The sequence below is a fragment of the Hoplias malabaricus genome, chromosome 11 (genome assembly GCF_029633855.1).
Source record: "Hoplias malabaricus isolate fHopMal1 chromosome 11, fHopMal1.hap1, whole genome shotgun sequence".
In the NCBI taxonomy this organism is placed as follows: domain Eukaryota; kingdom Metazoa; phylum Chordata; class Actinopteri; order Characiformes; family Erythrinidae; genus Hoplias; species Hoplias malabaricus.
In genome coordinates, this window is record NC_089810.1 from 13,214,901 (window position 1) to 13,234,423 (window position 19,523).

A 19,523-nucleotide genomic window follows, 5' to 3' on the forward strand; every position below is an offset into this window, starting at 1 on the left:
GTTGCTATATCCTTCCTTTGGGATCTTGGGAGTAGTAATAGCAATAGCAGTAATAGCTAGTAATAGCCAAGTCTAAGCACCTAAATGCATCTTAACTTAAAGGTAAGGCACTGCCTCTCCGCGACCTGCACCAGATCTGACACAGATCTGAAAATGAGTGACACAGTGGCCGAAGGCTGAGCATGTGGCCAAACTACATGTTTTGTGCAAGAAGCGCCATCTAGCGAGTGTCATGTGTCAGTAAAAGTTTCCCATTTAAAAGAACAGGCAGTGTATTGACCGCTGAGCCGCGGCGCTTGTGGTAGGTGATCACAGCTCTCTGCGCTTCTAGTGTTAAGTCTCTAACAAGAAGAAAATCTTATCTGATCACATCTTATCTGTTTTGTTTTTGTTTATTGTATGCAAGTACTAAAGTTTAAGCCTAATATAGCTAACTACCTGTGTTGGCTAGCATTGTGCATGTAGTAACTAGCATTACGCTGCTGGGGAAAGGGAGGGCCATCCCACCCACCCACAGAGAGCCATGTCAGCTGTGCTCTCGTCCTGGACCTGGATGAATGTGCCATCTCCGGGGAACCAACTTGGGATTGTTTGCATCACCATTTTAAAGAAATGTGATGCTTTTGGGACTTATTTAGTTACTAAAAATCAAGTATAATTGTGACCTCAGGATCATCACATCACTCCAGTCAACCGATGTATCGTTACTGCCCTTGTCTAGTGGCTTTTACCTCAGACTGCTGTAAAACAGCAGGTATGCTGTGTCAGCACATAATGATCAGTTTTTCACATGCACCCACAGTGCTGCAGAAGCTCTGGCAACTCTTGTGTGTTATGTTACTGTCCTACATGATCTGTAGTGTAGGTTCTAGTTTTGTAGGGTGTCTGTGTGTGAGAGAACGTCTATGAATATGCTGCATTTGTTGCGTTTCTCCTCCAGGGGAACTGCTTGGGTCGTGATTCTCGTCAAGTGATGCAGCATAGCATATGGTCATAGCTGATAAAATACGGACTCTCTCTCTCTCTCTCTCTCTCTCTCTCTCTCTCTCTTTCTCTCTCTCTCTCTCTTTCTCTCTCTCTCTCTCTCTCTCTCTTTCTCTCTCTCTCTTTAAATATGACAGTGTGTTTCAAAATGAAACCAATATTTTTGCATTCTCTTAAGGTTTATATATATATATATTTTTTTTTTCTTTAATAAATATGATAAATAAAAGCCTGAAACAACATCACCTGTATGAGAATTTAGCTTGTTATTGTTATTGTGTTATAGTTCTTCATTGTTTATAGCCTGCAGTTTTGGAAGCCTTTATTACAAAATACATTTAACCTCCTTTTTTCTTTTTTTTTCTTCCCTATCTCCTCTCTTCATTCTTTGTAATCCCCTCTTGTGCCCCCCTCCCTTTCTCCCTGTGTGTGAGAGCAGTGCCGTGAGTATGAGTGTGTGTGTGTGTGCGTGTGTGTGTGAGAGGGTGATGCAGTTGGAGCTCCACACACACAGAGCATGCGAGCTGTGAGTGCTGGCACGGGCAAACATGAGCCTCCCCAGCCCCGAGAGCAGCGTCCAGAGCAGCGTCCAGAGCAGCAGCAGCAGCCTGAGCCCACCGCCCTCCTTCTCCCCCTCTCCCTCCCTCTCTCTCTCCCTCATCTCTCACTCCCTCGCCTCATCCATTCTCGCCCCGCGCCTCAGCCTCAGCGCCTCTCCAGCTCCGCCAGCCAGGGGGAGAGCTCCCGCCGTTCCCACGGTGACGGTTGCCGAGCATCTGCCGGCCCCATGGAGGAACCCCAAGGCAACACACTGGTCGTCCGCATAGGCATCCCCGACCTGCAGCAAACGGTGAGTTTTTTTCATCTCTTCAAACTCTCTTAATCTCTCTCACACACAGAATCTCTCTCTCTCTTTCTCTCTCTCACACACACCCTCTTTTTTCCTCTCACTCATTCTTCCTTTATTTTTTTACCTGTCCCGCTTGTCCATTTGCTGCCGTTTAGCTGGCTCCTTTGTTATGTCTCCTTTCCTTTTGCTCCCTTACTTTGTCTCTTAATCTCATGACTGATTAAATATAGCATACCTTCTTCATTAGCGTGACTGCAGCTGACTTTAAATGCTGGACACTTAAATGAGAGAGAGAGGAACCATGTGAGAGGAAGAGGGGTAGGGGAAAGTGTTGGCCGACAGGGCCGGTGTAATTCTTACAGAGTTTTTTTTTTTCTCCTTATTTTTGTTCCTTTTCTTCCTCAGCTGTCAAACTTGACAGGTGTTCCTCTGTAGTGTACTGTGTCCCAAGAGTCTGTTCCTGAGACTCACACATATGGCTGTGATGGATAAGGTGCATAGAGAGAGAGGGGGAGAGACAGTGAGCAAGTGGTCTGGGGGTGGGATTGGTGTGGGCGGGGGCCAGTGGTGTTGCCTGCTTTCTGAAGCAGTTATTCACCTGTTCCATTGTTGCAGACAGGTTCACTTGTCAGTGTGGGATCTTAATTAATTGTGTTTCTAAGTACAGTAGTATTGTGTAGATTGGGACTGCTGCTGTTTGATCCATTGGCAGTGTGGCTCATGCACACATGTGGAGATTTTGCTGCAGGCTTAATTGGCAACTCTCTCCCTGCGTGTGTGTTTGCGCATGCGCGTGTTTGATTTGGATAATGTGAGGCCAAGTCAACCGTGGATGGCTGTATCACTTTTGACCAAGGTCCATATCCAGTCACTGAAATGACAGAAGTTGTCATTTACTTGAAGTTATAATTGGCTGGTTTGGTGGCTGATGTGTTAATGTTGTTGTGCAACTAACTGGATTTACACTGTGTCCTGGCAAGTCTTATATAGATACTATTGGCGTGTGGTTTGGTCATGTTGCAGTACAATGTTTGGGTTTAAGCTTATTTCTGAAGGAGTTAATGGTTGCTTACTGGCCTAGGCATGGTCCATGTTGGTTGCTGTGCTGGAAGACACACTCTGCTTTACACTCTGCCATGAAAAAGAAAGAGAGAGAGAAAGAGAGAGAGAGAGAGAGAGAGAGTGAGAGAGTGAGAGAGAGAGAGAGAGAGAGAGAGAGAGAAAGAGAGAGAGAGGAAACAATATAAATGTTCTTATCTCTACCATCACTCTCTTCCTTCTTTCTTCTAAAGCTATGTATGTATATATATATATATATATATATATATATATATATATATATATATATATATATATATATATATTTGTTTGTATTTGGGTGGTGCTGATCAGTGGGTTGCCAGCACATGAGGAACCGAATGGTGTAGGTCCAAAACACAAGCAAATGGAAGGAATATGATATCAATACAATAGCAGCTGTGTGCATGTATATGTGTAGAAGAACTCTCATTAAAGCAAGAAAGCCACTGTCCTTTAGAGAGGCATGTTCTGTTATGCTAATAAAGTTGGCTGAAGAAGAGCAGGGGGAAGCCTGTAAATGTCACAGATTCACAAGCAACTTTCTGCTCCATACTGCTTTCAAATGTTAATGTTCTTATGCTAAATCCGAAGACTCACTCCTTGTTTTATCCTACACACAATACCTACTCTGGTAAAGCACTCTGGATTGCCTGGGATTTGGATATCCCTCCTTTTCCCCACATCTCTGAAAGTAATGCTAACAAACTAGACCGTTAGCATTCCCCTCAAATCCAATGACAAGTTAGCAGCAAAAAGTAAATATGTGGTTGGCTTCCAGTATCTTGAAGGAAGCAAGTGGCCTCCCAATTTGAGTGAACGAAACTGAGAGAAAATCTGGAAAATTGATAAAAGAAATAACGGGGCACTTTATTCAAAGCTATTACTGAGTAGTGTAAAAGAAAAGAGAGGTGAGACAACCTCATCAGAAACTCTCATTACGAGCAAAACTGTAGGCCATTACAGTGAGCTATGAGGTACTCCCGTTTTGTGCTTATAAAGGCAGACACACGCAATGACAGGTAGAGTTTATAAACACTGTGAGGACAATTCATTATAATTTGTATATAGTCTATTGTAGTACTGTGTATTCTGTTGGTCCTAGTGTTACTTTGGTGATCCAGTGATATTCTTGATACATACCTGTCTGTAGCTTTCTTGATTTGTCTCCTCTTTCAAATTTTTTAAGCAAAATATCTGTGCCTCTTTTCCTGAGAATATGAACAAAAGCATTGTCCAGTTTTGCAGTTTGGCCCTTAACAATTATTGCTGAAGAGTGGAAAAGAAAGGAGTAATAGAACAGAAGTGTGATGAGTCACTTTCTGTTAAGAATCTCTCACTGTGAACAAATCTTTAGGCCCTAATACGTAGCTCTGAGGCACTCCTACATTGTGCTTATAGACACAGCAGCAGCTAAATCCCCATTGACTGGCAAAGTTAGTGACTACTTTAGAGACCACATTGGTGAGCTAAAAAGAGATTTTAGGAGCAATCTTGTGTGTTTAGTGTCTTGTGTTTTTTTTTTTGTTTTGTTTTGTTTTGTTTTTGTTTTTTTTGATGATTATCAAACGGATAGATTTTAATGAACTAAGCTAAATGTACATGTCTGAATGTATCTGTCAGTGTGTGTGATTAGATTCCTATTACTGAACTTCAGGAGGTCTCCACGGAAATCTGGCTACGTGATAATGATGATGATAACCATAATCAGTCTGAGAGATGAAGATATTAATTGCAGTTAAAATAAGAACTACATTAAAGTCATTTGGTGCACATCATGTATAATTGTAAATGTTTTGCTGCTTTAGATTTTAGACACTTCAGTACTGATTTTTTATATGTATGTTGGTTGGATCATATTATTGCATAAGAATCACCACTTATTTTATGTAGAAAGAATCACTTCCCATTTTGTCATAAGTAATACTGATATGTGTTGTGGTTGTCTAAAAATCTATTAGAATTAATTGCTGCAGCAGTCTTAACATACAGATCTAACGAGATGCTAGCTATAAGTTTGGTGCATTACACACCTGCCAGAGGCTCACCCACCTTCCACTTTATGCTTTTTGCTTTAACTCTTGTCTTGAGGCAATGTGCTCAGAGAAGTTCTGATAGTGAGGTTGATATTTTTTGACTCATAAAGTATTGGTAGTTTTTGTAAGTCTCCTTTTGTATGTTTCCGATCATTGTCCTACTGCAAGGTGAAATGCTGTCAGCTGAGTTTTGAGGCATTTGGTAGGATCGCAGCAGTTAAGACACTTCTGCATACTTCAGAATATATCCTCCTGCTGCCACTGTTGGCAGACACTTCATCAATAAACACACGTGAGCCAACTCCACTGGCAGCCAGACATGTCCATGCCACCAGGCTTCACAGATGAGATGGTTTGTTTTGGATGAGCAGTTCCTTTTTCTCCAGATTTTGTTCATTCCATTGTTGTGGTACATGTTAATCTCCATCCCATCTGTTCATAGACTCACCTCTACATACTGTTTTTTTTTTTTTTTTTTTTTGGTGCACAAGTTTTTTAGAAAACTGTTATATGATCTTAAGACTTCCTACTAGTTTCCAACTTCTGAGGGCTTGTTGGTATATTATTGTCTTTTTTATTTTGGTAATTTGTCATATGCCTACAGCCTGGAGATCTTTGGTCATTAACTACTGTGTCCCTCTTTAGTCTGCTTGGTTGTTGGTATTTTGTCATCGCTTCTGTGCATGAACTTATATAGAGAGTTTGCCAAGAAACAAGCTAAAGATTATCAGTGGCTTAAAATGATGGGAAAGCTTTGTGTAAAGAGCTTTGATTTCTGCATATTCCAGGCAATATGGGCATATGTACACTTCCATTAAAGCTGACAGTCTGCACTTTATAATCATTGTTTCCTTTCATATCCAGTGTGTGTGGGAACACGCTGCCAAAACAACACAAACTGTGTCATTGTCCAACTGCTTACAGACTGCATTGTATTCATAGTGCATGATGCCAAATTACTCATCACACTGGGAAATGTTCACAAACCCCTCAATGGGAACATCTGGGATTACTTCAGATATAGTGCGCACAACAAATTTTCCAGTAATTTCTTAGAGAAGTTAGTGTTTTGTGTACTATTTTAAACAGCTGTGAAGGAACAACAGACAGAATAGCACAGAACACCCCTGTCTATATTCATATCAGCATAGCATATCATTAAATTGAGAAGTGATTAGGCTTTATTTTGACTATGATAACATGGGAGAAAAAATCTAAATGTAATTTGTCCAGAAATCCCTGAGCCAGTTCCAGTTTAGCAGAAAGTTACACTGATAGAAAGCACTTCTCACCTGGAGAGGTCACACACAAACCTGAGAGAGTACAGCAAGATCTCTCAGGAGCCTAGTTGGAGTGACATGAAAGCCCAGTGACATGAGGACACCTTTCTCTATGGCAAGACAGAGTCTCAGTCAGGCATGCCAACATCAGGTTTATTTAAGGCAGACTGCCACAAAACTTTCACACTGTTTCAGTGCGCGTCTTAACATGCCCTCGGCAGCTTTACTTCACAACTTTGAAAAGCATCAGGAACCAAACCGAAGTGACCACTCACAGCACCAGAGCACAGAGCTTTAAAAGAGCCTGACAATTTGATCTGAACCCAAATACAGCATGTGACTGCTGTGCCCATAAAAGTTTTGAGTCCAAACCAAACACATTTTCTTTAGTCCAAATAAGCCTATAGCAAAAAAGAAAAAAAAGTAAATAAATGACTTAAAAACACACAATGTAGCATGCATATTCTAGCCAAACAAATTAAACATAAATGACACAAGGATTTATGGTTCTTTGTGGTTTGGAGAAGTAGTACAAGCTCCATGCAAAGAGGAGTGCATTTGTGCTGACTAGACTGGCCTTAGCATGCTGAGTACTGAGCAAAATCTGAACATAACACATTCACAACATAATGTTTGTTAATACTCCCTTCCTTTGGATTCAGGTGTAATACCAATGCTGAAAGTGCAGTCATTTCAAACATGCTCTTGTGATATGAAAACTTGATGTTAAATAATTTCCTTCTACTCAACTCCAATAACTGAGTTGTTCATCTTCTTGGTCCAGAAGGTGCTCCAGTCAAACTGTCCAGCTTCATGTTAAATTTGTATAATTTGTATAATTTTAACAGGCGCAGTAATGAAATGTCTTGCCCTCACAATAGACTCTGATCTCTCTTTTAATGAACATAAGTAATAATACTAAACATCTTTGTTCAGTTCATGCGTTTATCATATTTAGGTTGGAAAATGACAGTGCCCTGCTTTCTGGCTGTTCTAATAAAAGCCTGAAACAACTTCCAGTCTATGCTCAGGACTCAGTCTTAGGTTCATGTTTAAAACCTATTTTTTAGTCTTTGGTAATTCGACTGATGTCTGATGTTAGATAAAGGACACAGATCTGTTTGTTCATGGACATAAAGAATTGTGGTAATCTGGGATGTCGATGCTGTCTCCCCACTGCTCTCACGAAATCAATCAAGTTTGTTGACGCTAAGACAGAGGGGTGCTGATGTCTCTCTCTGAGTCCTCATGCCTGTGCTGCCTCTACCCATTTAGGTTTTAAGTCTGCCACTGCTACAACTCCCACTCTAATTATTCTTAAGATATTCAGTCACCCAGAGTCAAATATCAGCCCTAACTATCTGTATGTTTCTCTGATGAGCGGAAGTGCCCATGCCAACTGATGTGATGCTGGGGAAAGATCCAAGTGGGGTGTCCTTCCCTTGCTGTCATCCGACCAGCTCTGACCATTAGACAACACAAACACAACATGCTTTAAGATTTGCAGACTCCTGCTCTTCCCTCATAAAGCCATCTGCATTTGTGCATCTTACATTCAAGTCACCATTTGACTGCTGAGAGTGGGCTTTACCTAAAACTGTTCGTACTTCACCTGCTTCAGACTGTTCTTTATTCACGCAGTTACTAAACCACTGAACATGGCATAATAGCCACTGTGCACTCACAATTCTTTATTCGTATTGGTCTCTGTTTATAAACTGCCTTTTATCTGTTTGTCTGATTGTTTTACTCCGGGGTCGACCAGAGGAGGATGGGTTCCCCTTTGAGTTTCTTTCTTTATGCTCCGAGGGAGCTTTTCTTTGTCACAGTCGTCTCAGTGGCACTCCGGCTGGGTTTCTATTGTAAATTTTCAATACTTTGAAATCGATGTGAATTCAAATACTTTTTTGATAATTTTTGTTTTTTGTTTTTAATTGTGAAAAAATACAGAAAATGAAAAATTTCTTGCAAGCGACAATCAACATGAGTAATTTGTTTGCATCCAGTGGGATTATTTAATTTTATATGTACAATAATTTATACATATATTTAATAGTTAAATATGGTATAAATATTATTCTGATGTGCTATTTTATTCTGTTTTTGTTTATGCATAATTTTAGAACAGTGATAAAATTGTCTGTTGTCTTTATAATAGGCTTTAACATTTTAATAGTTGGTTTACTTTTAAAACTCAAGTGTGAGAAAACCATACTGTATGTTTCACACAAGTACAATAAACAGTGTTGCATTACAGAGGTGGAGCCATGCTGAACCAGCAGGTCACTTTGAGTGAGGCTCCCATTCTCCATGTTGATTCTCCACTATGCTCTCTGTTTCTGTGGGTCAGGGAGACAGTCGAGTTGTTTTTTGTTTTTTGTTTTTTGTCTGGAAGGTTAACCGAAATTTTTACTGCACCATTGCTGTATGACAAAGGGTAGCAGATGTTGGTGGGGCAGATAGCTGCAGTCTGAGTTAGCAATGTGACTAGGGGTCTAAAATGTTGAATCTAAAATGTATTTTTTTTTTATGTACTGATCGACATGTTTTTCTGTTATCTAGGCGAGTTTGCGCTTTACTGCCTACCGGCTTAGAAGAGGCCTTTTTGTGCTTACTGACTGACTGACTGACACCTACTGTAATCCACTGTTAATTCAGCCGTATTTCACAGAGAGAATTTAAGGTTGTGCCACTAAATTTGGAACATTATGGCGGTGACCAGAGGTCCTCTTTTCCCTGGACATCTACTCTTTTTGGGACCTAAAAAACGCATGTTCAAAGGGTCAAAGAGTTAAGAGCTGAATTGGGACAGACTCGCGCCGCTTCAGCGCTGTAGGTCCACCATCTACCGTGGTGCAGCTCAGTGTTTTACTGGAGCCTCGAACAGAAATGTATTGAACGTTGTTGAGGTAATATTTATCACAGTCTCTTCTTTGTGTTTGGAGAATGTTTCTGTGACACAGCCTTTTGATTTCTACTATATATTTAATAAAGAGAAAGTCATCTTGTCTGTCCCTATAACGACACGAATACACGGACACATCTCACCGTTACTGACTTTCTGACGAGTAAATTACATCTGTACAGCTTTTTGCTTAACTTTACAGGAAAACGGACACAATCTCCGTATTATTAAAGTCAGAACACCAGAGCGAGGTGTTACTCAAAATAAACTCAAAAAGACTGTGAATTAGTTACAGCACTGTTTTATCAGTCTGACCCTTACAGAAATGTAAGTCAGTAATAAATAACTAGTTCCCAGCAATGCCCTGTTCCTTTATAAAGAATAGATTACTTGGTTGATAAACTGTGAAGAAATGTTTTAGAAATGTTCAAAAACTTCAATCTTGTTGCTTTCTGTAAATCAGATGCTTGAATGTCATCTCATCACTGTCAGTTTTGTAGCTTTGTATAAACAGAAAATAACAGGCTTTCCATCATCGTACACACACTGTCAGCAACTGACAAGATAAACTATTTTTATAGTTTGTTATTATTTGGTATCATTATAAACAAAGACATTGATATGAAGCACCAAAGCTTCTCCAGACCTTCCAGTGACAAGGGTATGTAGTTTGGGCATTCATGTTTTTGAAATGCCAGAAACACCTCTGTGACAATGGCTATATAACTAATGGCTTGCCTAGTTTCTCTTTGCTCTTGATTTTAAGATGGAGCAGAGCAGTGGTTTTAAAAATGTATATCTCAGCCATCTGTATATATCTTGTTATTGCTTAAATATTTTATACCCCCCTGATTTTATTGAATGCAGGTGGATTTGCACACTTGGATGTAGATTCCAATGAAAGCAGATATATAAATATTTATTGCAATAAGAGTCCAATCACAATGAAATTCGTGCTCTTTTCTTTCTGTGTTGTTTATTTCCTCCCTTTTTATACCTTCTGTGGCCTTACTTTTCTCCGTCTCTCTCTCTTCCTGTCTTCTCCCTTTTTTCTTGGATATGAGTTTTTGGCAGTTTTAAAGCCATTATGCCCCCTGTTCTGGCACACTGATTTGGTCGTTGTGATGATGCCATCTATCACTGTGGCGATGTGGTTGAGAGCTGTGGTTTGTGAAGGCGTCTCACGTTCCTCTGCTGCTATTTTTAGCTCATTCAACACCAACCTGCTCAAGTGTGTACCTACCATAGCCATTCAGACCAATCACCAGCTGACCATACACCACCCCCCCCTCCCCCAGCACTCTCACCCTCTCACACTCTCATTCTCACATTTGTTCTCTCCCTCTCCCCCTCCTCTCTTACTGCTCATCTTTCTTACGTTTCTCTCCCTCTTTCATCATTCTTTTTCTACATTTCTTTTTCTATGCCACCCTCTAGCTGTCTGTCCCAGTCACTCTCTCTCTTTCTCTCTCTTGCTCACACTCTCTCATTCACTCTCTGAGGGATAATCTAGTCTTGGACTTAAACAGGGCCAACTGTGTCCCTTATGTGCGTTTAATATCTTTCCTAGGAACAAAAGGCCTATTCCCAGCTGACTCAGAGCTGCACTGTGCATACCACATCAAACAGTGTGTATGTGTGTGTGTATACGTATGTGTGTGCTCTGTATCTACGTTACAGTTTTGGATGCTGTGTAATTGGTGTCTAAGGGGTATCCCTATGCTTCTCTGTACTGCATCATCCATAGCTCTTGAAGCCTTACTCATCACTGCATAAATTGTCTTTTGTATTCACAGATTTGAACAGTAGCCTCCAGCAAAACACACGGTGCTCTCATAGAAAGAGCTTTTTTCCTATAGGTAGAGAAAAGGTTTGCGTCACTGCTAATTCAATGTTTCAGCTTTAGCAGTAGAACACCAGTGGCACTGAATTATTATTCAGATTCTTCAGGGCTGAGATGGTAAATGAAAATTCTTGCTGAAGAGGTGAAAGTAAAAAAAGTTTAACCTGAATCACATCTATATTTTCCGCTCACCCCAGGTGTGACTGGTTAGATAATATGCGTATATATGTATATGTATGTATATGTATATGTATATATATAGTACTGTGTACATTAATTAGCGCAAATATTTTTAAATGATAAAAAATCTATATTGTGATTATTGTGATATATACTTGTTTATATAAAGCATCATTGCAGTTACACGTAATATGGCATACATTCATTACATCATTTAGCCACAGGGACAGGTACGGTGGAAATTTGCTCTGAGTTCAAAAATGTGTTCCCAAAAAGAATGACTTCAGTAGTGCAGAGGTGATTCAATATGGATATAAAATATCAATATTCTAAATGTCAGAATTTATACAATGTCAGAATGTTACGGTTTACAAAATTAGCAAATGCTTACACATTTATTTGTGGTTTCTGATGGATGTTTGAAATTGTTAGATATGTACTAAAATAACATGTAATTAAATATAATTTAAATAAGTAATATATTATTAATTAAATATATTTAATATTAATTACTATAACATTTATTTTTATGCAGTAGTGTGTTCTTGAAATGAACAACATAGTTTTCAGTGTTTTTTCATGTCACCAAAATACCCTGAAATATCATTATATTATTTTACAGCCATATCACACACCCCTACTAATTACCCACAAGTCGTTTAGTTTTCTAGAACTAACAAAGATTGACTATCAAGGAGCAGCTGGGAAGTGTGTTGCAGGTCTCATTTGTTTAAAAAAAAAACACTTATTTGACATTTTATCAGATATTTTTCACCATATCTATCTAAAATACTTGTACAGATGCTGTTACTGTTACTGATACGCTCTGCTCCCCCCAGCACTCCACCTATATTCATTTAGCCATTCAGCCATATATTCAGCCTCTTTAACATAAATGTTCCAAATAAATCCTAAAAGAACCCTAAAACCCTACAACAACCTACTTGCCACAAAGCATGGTGAAGTTACAGTACATGCCAGCCTTACAACTCAAATTAGACCAGACCACCTCCATGAAGCTCTGGTTAACTTGTGTACTCTGTGCTCTCAGACGCACCATGTATGTGTGAGTCATGCTGGGATCAGACTACACAAATTTAGCCTGATTTTGTCCTCTCCAACAGAATTCCAGTGTCGGAATCGAATTTGAGCATCGGGGGCGAGTAATGGTCGTGTAGTGTGACATAATCAAAGATCAGCGATGTGGCGTCTGGGACGCCCCACGACACCACAACGATAAGTCTAGCATGTTAGCATTTTCTGGATCTTTTCGTGTAGTCTGAGACATCCTACGGCATATTCCTTGACGATGACCAATAGGAGGACAGAGTACTGTCAGGTGCGCATATGTAAACACAGAGAAGAGAAAGAGGGGGCCTGCTGCTGTAGCTGTCAGGTGGAAAAACAAAACTGAGGAAATGCTCTTGACATGTTAACACATTACCTCAAGTTCTCTTTGCAGGAGACAGTCTATTCTCTCCTCGAAACAGACAGGAATTGAACCACAACTGTGTTTTCTTCTTCTTTTTGGAACACAAAACTGCCAGAAGCACACACAGCGCTTCTGTAGACATGAACGACAGTTTCTTGACCTGCCTTACAAAGAATCTCCGAACTCATGCAATGACGTGAACGAAGAATGGTCCGTGTCAAACATGTAGTGTTGCCAGTCTCCCGACCAAGACACGGCACAAATTTATAGCGCTAATCTGACATAGTGAATGTCGTGAAAGACAAAAATATCATGGAATCTGATCCAGGCATTAGCAGGAGCTACAGCACAAACTCAGGATTTCAAAGCAGGCTTCGGATGCAGATTTTCTGAACGACAAATACCCCCAACAACACACACTCACACAGAATATACGAATATTTGCTGAATTATGCGACTAAAGCTCCACAGCCCTAAAAATGTTATCCAGGGGAGACAGCCCTACTACAGAGACCACCAAAATTGATTATTAAATGTGCACTTTAGAAGATTTGTTTGTTAGAATTCTGAAAAGTCGCTGGGTTACTTAGTTGAAAGAAAAATATATCTGCTAAAATATAGTGCCCTTCCTGCTCTGTGAGTCATCCTGTAAAGCCTGAAATATTCACTTGAAAGTGTAAGCTGCCAGGTTCAGATTTGTATGGTGTTTACTGTAGACCACATCAGACGTTTTTAACATCACACGAAGAGTCTCAAAAAGAGGGTATAACCTGATGTCTGATTACATGAGTACATTGTGTGGGGGCTCAGGAATAGTATAGAGTTGTATTTCTTCCAATACTATTTGTAGTTTTCGTTGGTGGTCAGCCAGAATTAGTTTTAATGTTATGTAATGTTCCCTGGTATTTATGAAGTTGTTTCCCAGTATAGCTAATGTTACCTGGCTAATAATATAGCTTGTTGATTGACAAACAAGGCTGGACCACCCCTGGGAGTCAACTCTCTTTGGTTCAGTATACCTCTAGTTGGCCTATTTGACTGAATAGACACTTGTTTGGAATTTGGCACATTGTTCTGGCCACACAACTGTGGCTGGAGCCCAGAAAGTGCTTTGTCTACAAACTTACAACTTAAGGGGACATTTCAACTCCTCTGTCTGAACAGCTTATTGTCCACATGGTCTGGGGCACAGAGCAGTCTTTTGGTTTAAGATAGTCTTCTCCCTTCATGCTCTTGCCTCTTCAGCACACCGTCTAAAAGTGAAGAAAAGTTGGCTGTGTGTTGCTGTAGTGTGATACCAGATGAAAGTAACCACCGTAACCCCCGATAGTTGAAACAAGATAACACAAGCTATGATCAGATAAATCTGCTTAGGGAAATAGAACACAGCACAACCCACAGAGATCGTCAAGTCCCCAGATTTTACAAAAGTACATATAGCGGCTTTTAAGGAATACAGTGTAAGAAATGTATTTTTTGCCTCCTGAGCTCCCCCTACCTGCTACTGAGTGTATTTCACATTTCACACACACACAGAGCTTCTGAGCGGAGGGATATTCAAATCGGTCACAAAAGTCTCTCGGATTTATGCTAACACATCCTTCTCTGCCTGTATCTTTCTCACAGACAAACACACACACATACATACACACACACATCTCACTATGTTCTCCCTATTACAGCTCCGTCGAACATCACAATCGTTTAGAGACTGTAATTTTTAAGGTAGAAATACTACATAGTGTTCCTTTAAGTTAAGATTTTTTTTTTTATTTAAAGGAACACTATGTTTTTTTTTACCTTTAAATTACAGTTTTAATGGTGTGATGCTTTACTGGCTTATTATAGGGAGAATAGAGCCTTTGCTTTTGCTACTCCTGACTCATTGCAGAGCATTGCAAAAATTGAAATATGTAACTTTAGGGGGAGGGTAGGAAACAACCCCACTTCCCTTTCCTGTCCATTGATTTAATTACAGTGCTGTGAAAATTAATTACACTAGGGGAACCCCTAGGACCAAGAAACCCAAATTATAGTTAGTGTTTAGATATTTAAAGAACTCATTTGTTGTGTTTGATTATTTGATATATGAACAAAATTAGACTCAAAACAACCAAACCAAATATTTTAGTCAAGGAAAGTTTAAAGTTTTTAGCCTTGAATGGACATTGCTGTTTGATTGTATCCCATAAATAAATTAACAAAATAAGTAACTTCTCCTTTATTTCACTTCTCTTTACTGATATTTTTTAGTCTTTCTCACCTGCAGTGTCTGTCCCTATTTCATGCATGTTCTTGATGTGTAACATTTGTTTTGTGCTGAAGGTTTTTTTCTTTTATCAGCTGGTGGGAGCTGAAGCCATTTTTGCAATTTACACCCCAACACACACAGGCACACATTAATTCTGAAGTTATTTTTTTGTTGTTGTTGTTGTGAGGAGTGAGTGCTGTGTTTGTCATATACAGCTTATATTAGATTTGGAGAGGATTGTACATGCCAGCTTTTTCCAGGCCTATACTGTAGTGTTATGTTTTATCTGTGAGTAATTCATATATACATAAATAAACATATACACACTACATGGCCAGGTTGGCTAACTAGTGGTTCTTCTTATTTCAAGGATATTAATTTAGAGTTTGGTCCATTTTTGCTTTAGAGATCTTCCAATCTTCTTTGAAGGCTTTAATCTAAACATTGGAACATTGCTCTGAGGATTTGAAGTCGCATTAAAATATAGCTCCCTCCCTCCTCTGTAAGTCACCCTGTAAAGCCTGAAATATTCACTTGAAAGTGTGAGTTGCCAGGGTCAGATTCATATGGTGTTTATTGTGGACCACACCAGACTTTTTTATTCAAATTTGTATGGTGTATGAGATTGCATCCAGCCACATTAAACATTAGTGATAACAGCTAACATTGTTGGATGATTAGCTCTGGGTCAAATATACCACTCCCACTCATCCCAAATTTTTTTTTGTATGGTGTTCCATCACTCCAGAGAACACAGTTCCCTTGCTCCACTGCGACATGATTAGCGAATGTTTTTTTTTTCTTCTCCCCTTATCACTAGCAAAATAATTGACCTCTGAGGCTTTTCCGTTCACACTTCCACTCAGTGCTGGTTAGTTTTAATGAGTATTCTCCACACAAGCTTAGATCAATGCTTTTAACATGGACTGCAGATGGTGCAACTATCGGAATAGATTGCACTGTGTTACAAGACTGAGTCTGGGCAGTCGTACAGATGTGATTATAGTTTTAGTTTGATGGAGAATGTCAAAGTTCATTGAGTTAACTGCAGAACAGCATATGATATATTATGTCAACACTACAGATTTTATCATGCCAGTATTTAATTAATTTTTTCCTTCATCACTGAGCAAGCTGGCCTTGCCTGTGGCGTTCCAGCTGCTGAGAACTGTAAGGAAGCAGAGTGCTGCGCCTGATTTTACTAATATCTGCTATAATGTTGATTGAAAATTTGTGGGGTGTGTGTTTTATAGTGAAATTAGATGGGAGGGAAATACAAATTTGACAACTTATGTGCCACTTGTGTTTGTGTGTGGATGGTTGTGTATGAGTGACTGTTGACTGACACTAACTGTGCAGGTAGTTGACAGGTGCTCTCAGGCAGTCAGTAGAACAGAAAGAAGCTTTAATTGCTGGTGAAATGGTTTTTACCCTTTATTTAGAGAACCCTTCTGTTCCACCTTTACCCCTTTTCCACACACCCTTCTACAGGGCACCTGCATGGAAAGGTCCTCACAACATGGGATAATAAACCACTGTACGCTCATTAAAACTCTAATTTTCATTCATACTCATCTCTGTTTATAAGATGCCATTCATCTGTTTGCTTTACTCTGGTGTTGACCAGGTTTATTCCTGAAGCTCTGAGGGAGTTTGTCTGAGCCACTCAGTGGACCTCACCTGGGTCGAGAATTCTGTTAAATTGCTTTGTGACAACACTGGTTGTAAAATGGTCTTTAAAAATAAAATTAAACTGAATGGAATTGAATGGGGAGTGAATGTGAGTGTGTCTGTGTTGCCCTGTGAAGGACTGGCGTCCCCTCCAGGGTGTATTCCCGCCTTGCGCCCGATGATTCCAGGTAGGCTCTGGACCCCCCCGCGACCCTAAATTGGATAAGCGGTTACAGATAATGGATGGATGGATGGATGGAATTGAATGGGTGTATGCCTCTCTGTCCTCTACTATTATTACCTTTATTGTTGTTATTTAAGGAAAAATGGTTGCACCATGCCACCACATCTGCTACCTCTGAGCAACTCCAGTGATAAGTCCAGTTCATTTAGTATTTCGAAATTTGACCATGCTCTTGTTGGTCTGTGATACAACGCAGTGGTACATAAAGAGAGTGTAGTGCTAGGGTTGCTCTTGTTTTTATGATTTTGTACTGAATATGTGGCCTCTGATTCTGACACAGTCTTCCTATTAGCTTGTCCAAGATATTTATAGATGGTAGTTAATAATCTGAGGGTTTGGAGCTTTAAGTGGAATGATAGCATTGAATGCTAAGCTGTGGTCAATGAACAGAAATTGTGCAGTTGGGTGATGCTAGTGATTGCCAGCATTTCCCAGCGATTTAACTCCTGATTGAATCCATCAACTCAATATACATTTCTTTTCTATAGGGGATTCATAGAAGCATCGCCTTGTATTAGCTGTTACTACATAGTGTAAAGATACCTACATTATTATTGCCAAACATATTCACTCACCCATCCAAGTCATTGAATTCAGGTAAATCCATGGCCACAGGTGTGTGAAACCAAGCACCTAGGCATGCAGACTGCTTCTACAATCATTCAGCTTTTGTAGCATTGTAGCATTAATTATGTAGCGAGTAAGTTAAGCGATAGAACATGAAAAAAAAAACCTCCGCCAATTTCCTTTACCTCCGCCAGAATCTTTGTCTGATCTTCAAGGTAAATAAACCCAATAGAACCAGTTTATTTCTTTACATTCTCTTTTATTATGTACCATCATTTTTTTACATTATTTGTTATTTATAAATTACAGTTTTCTTATTTAAAAACACATTACAAAAAAGTGTTGTCTTTATTGGGACCCTGGAATGGGTTACTAACATTTCAATTTATTTTAATGGGGAAATTTAATTGGATATACGAGCAAATTGAGTTATGAGCTCAGTCACAGAATGAATTAAACTCGTAAATCAAGGTATTACTGTTCTAGCTTACAGTAACCTGTGTAATGTAATCATACATTTGATCAGAAAAAGGCTTTTAAACCTGATAACTGCCTTCAGCACTGCTTTAGACTGTTCATCTGCCAATGTACTGGAGGAAGAAGAGTTACAGGAAAGTCACTAGTGCATAAAGCTCTACAGACACATGTATGCTTTACATGTTTTCCTGCCCATTAACTTAAACTCAGGTCTGTATTAGATATTGCAATATGTAGCCTTATGCTAATATTAATACCAGGTAATCACACTTCTACAGGGCTATTGATATATTATGTGCATCCCTATGCCATCATTCAGCATGATGCTAGTCGATGCAAGTATTCCTGTGGAGGTATATTAAAAGAATAGACTGTTCTGGGTCAAAAATAAATAAATAAATAAACAAATTTATTCATTCATTCATTATCTGTAAGCGCTTATCCAGTTCAGGGTCGCGGTGGGTCCAGAGCCTACCTGGAAGCATTGGGCGCAAGGCAGGAACACACCCTGGAGGGGATGCCAGTCTTTCACAGGGCAACACAGACACACACACACTTACACCTACAGACACTTTTTTTTTTGAGTCGCCAGTCCACCTACCAACGTGTGTTTTTGGACTGTGGGAGGAAACCGGAGCACCCGGAGGAAACCCACACGGACACAGGGAGAACACACCAACTCCTCACAGAATAATAATAAAAATAATTTTAATTAATGGATGTAATACAGCTAAAATATAAATATGCTTTAAAATTTGCACAGACCATTTTATAAAAGTCTTTTATTTGTGTTGTTATATTCACAAATTGTTTAAATTTCTAAATAAATTGCCCAGAACAGTGTTCTTCATGTACTATCATAGTACATTTATTTGATCAAGTGTGCACATACTTTTGTACACCATGATATGTAGTGGTCTGGGTAAGTTTTATGCTGATAGTAGGAACTCTTTCTCCTTGTATCTCTAACGGAAATGAGGGACAGTGTTTGCCCGAGGCACTCTGTGACCAGGGCAGAGAGCAGTTGAACTCTGGGTAATGTGGTTCAAACCAGGGGTCAGCAGCTGCTAGCAGCTGCCAAAACAAAGACATCTAGATCCAAGCTTCAGTTATATGTCTCTTCACACACGTATTGCAGGTGGTGGTTATTATCTTGAAGGTAAAGGGTCTGGCATGAGTATGAATGCCATAATTCTGAAGAGCATGGCAGATGATTTCAGTGACTGATGGTGGTCTGCAGGCTGGCTTTTATACCATAATGAGGGTCCCTGCTCCACCAGAAAAGGAGAGGTCTGGGGAGAAGGAATATGAGTGCTATTTTTTTCAGTTTTTCAGATTCTGAAGGATTCCATCTCCATATTACTTATGCAAAACTCACATATACATAAGGCATTTACTTTGTATTAGATATTTATGTTCTCTCTGCATCCTCACATTTAGGCATGCATGTTCTGTACTCTGGGCATGGAAACCTGACCCTTCTCAGCACACAGGTAAAAAAGCATGCCATGAAAGAACATTGCCTCCTCCTCCCTCTACATTTAAGTGCCCTTAAGCAAGGCACTTAATCCAGTACTGTTTCCCAGACACAAAGATGACTGACTGCCACTCCTGGTGTGTGTGGGTTTACTGTCCCTATCCAATAGTGTGTGTGTGTGTGTGTGTGTGTGTGTGTGTGTGCACTGCAATACAGTGGCAGTGAAAGCGAGTTTCATATCATGACAAT

The 19,523-nt window shown here is 39.7% G+C and overlaps 1 protein-coding gene across 4 annotated transcripts in view; it reads left to right on the top strand.

Moving 5' to 3' along the window:
- The first annotated feature begins 1,430 nt into the window (after positions 1-1,430).
- Positions 1,431-19,523, top strand: part of shank3a (SH3 and multiple ankyrin repeat domains 3a) — a 241,451-nt gene continuing 223,358 nt past the window's right edge. For all 4 annotated transcript variants that reach the window (XR_010804539.1, XM_066685384.1, XM_066685385.1 and 1 more), the window contains exon 1: positions 1,431-1,834. Coding sequence is in view for 3 of the 4 variants with exons in the window: in XM_066685384.1 (XP_066541481.1) it covers positions 1,502-1,834 (333 nt within the window). In the remaining variant the exon portion in view is untranslated. The remainder of the gene's footprint in view (positions 1,835-19,523) is intronic.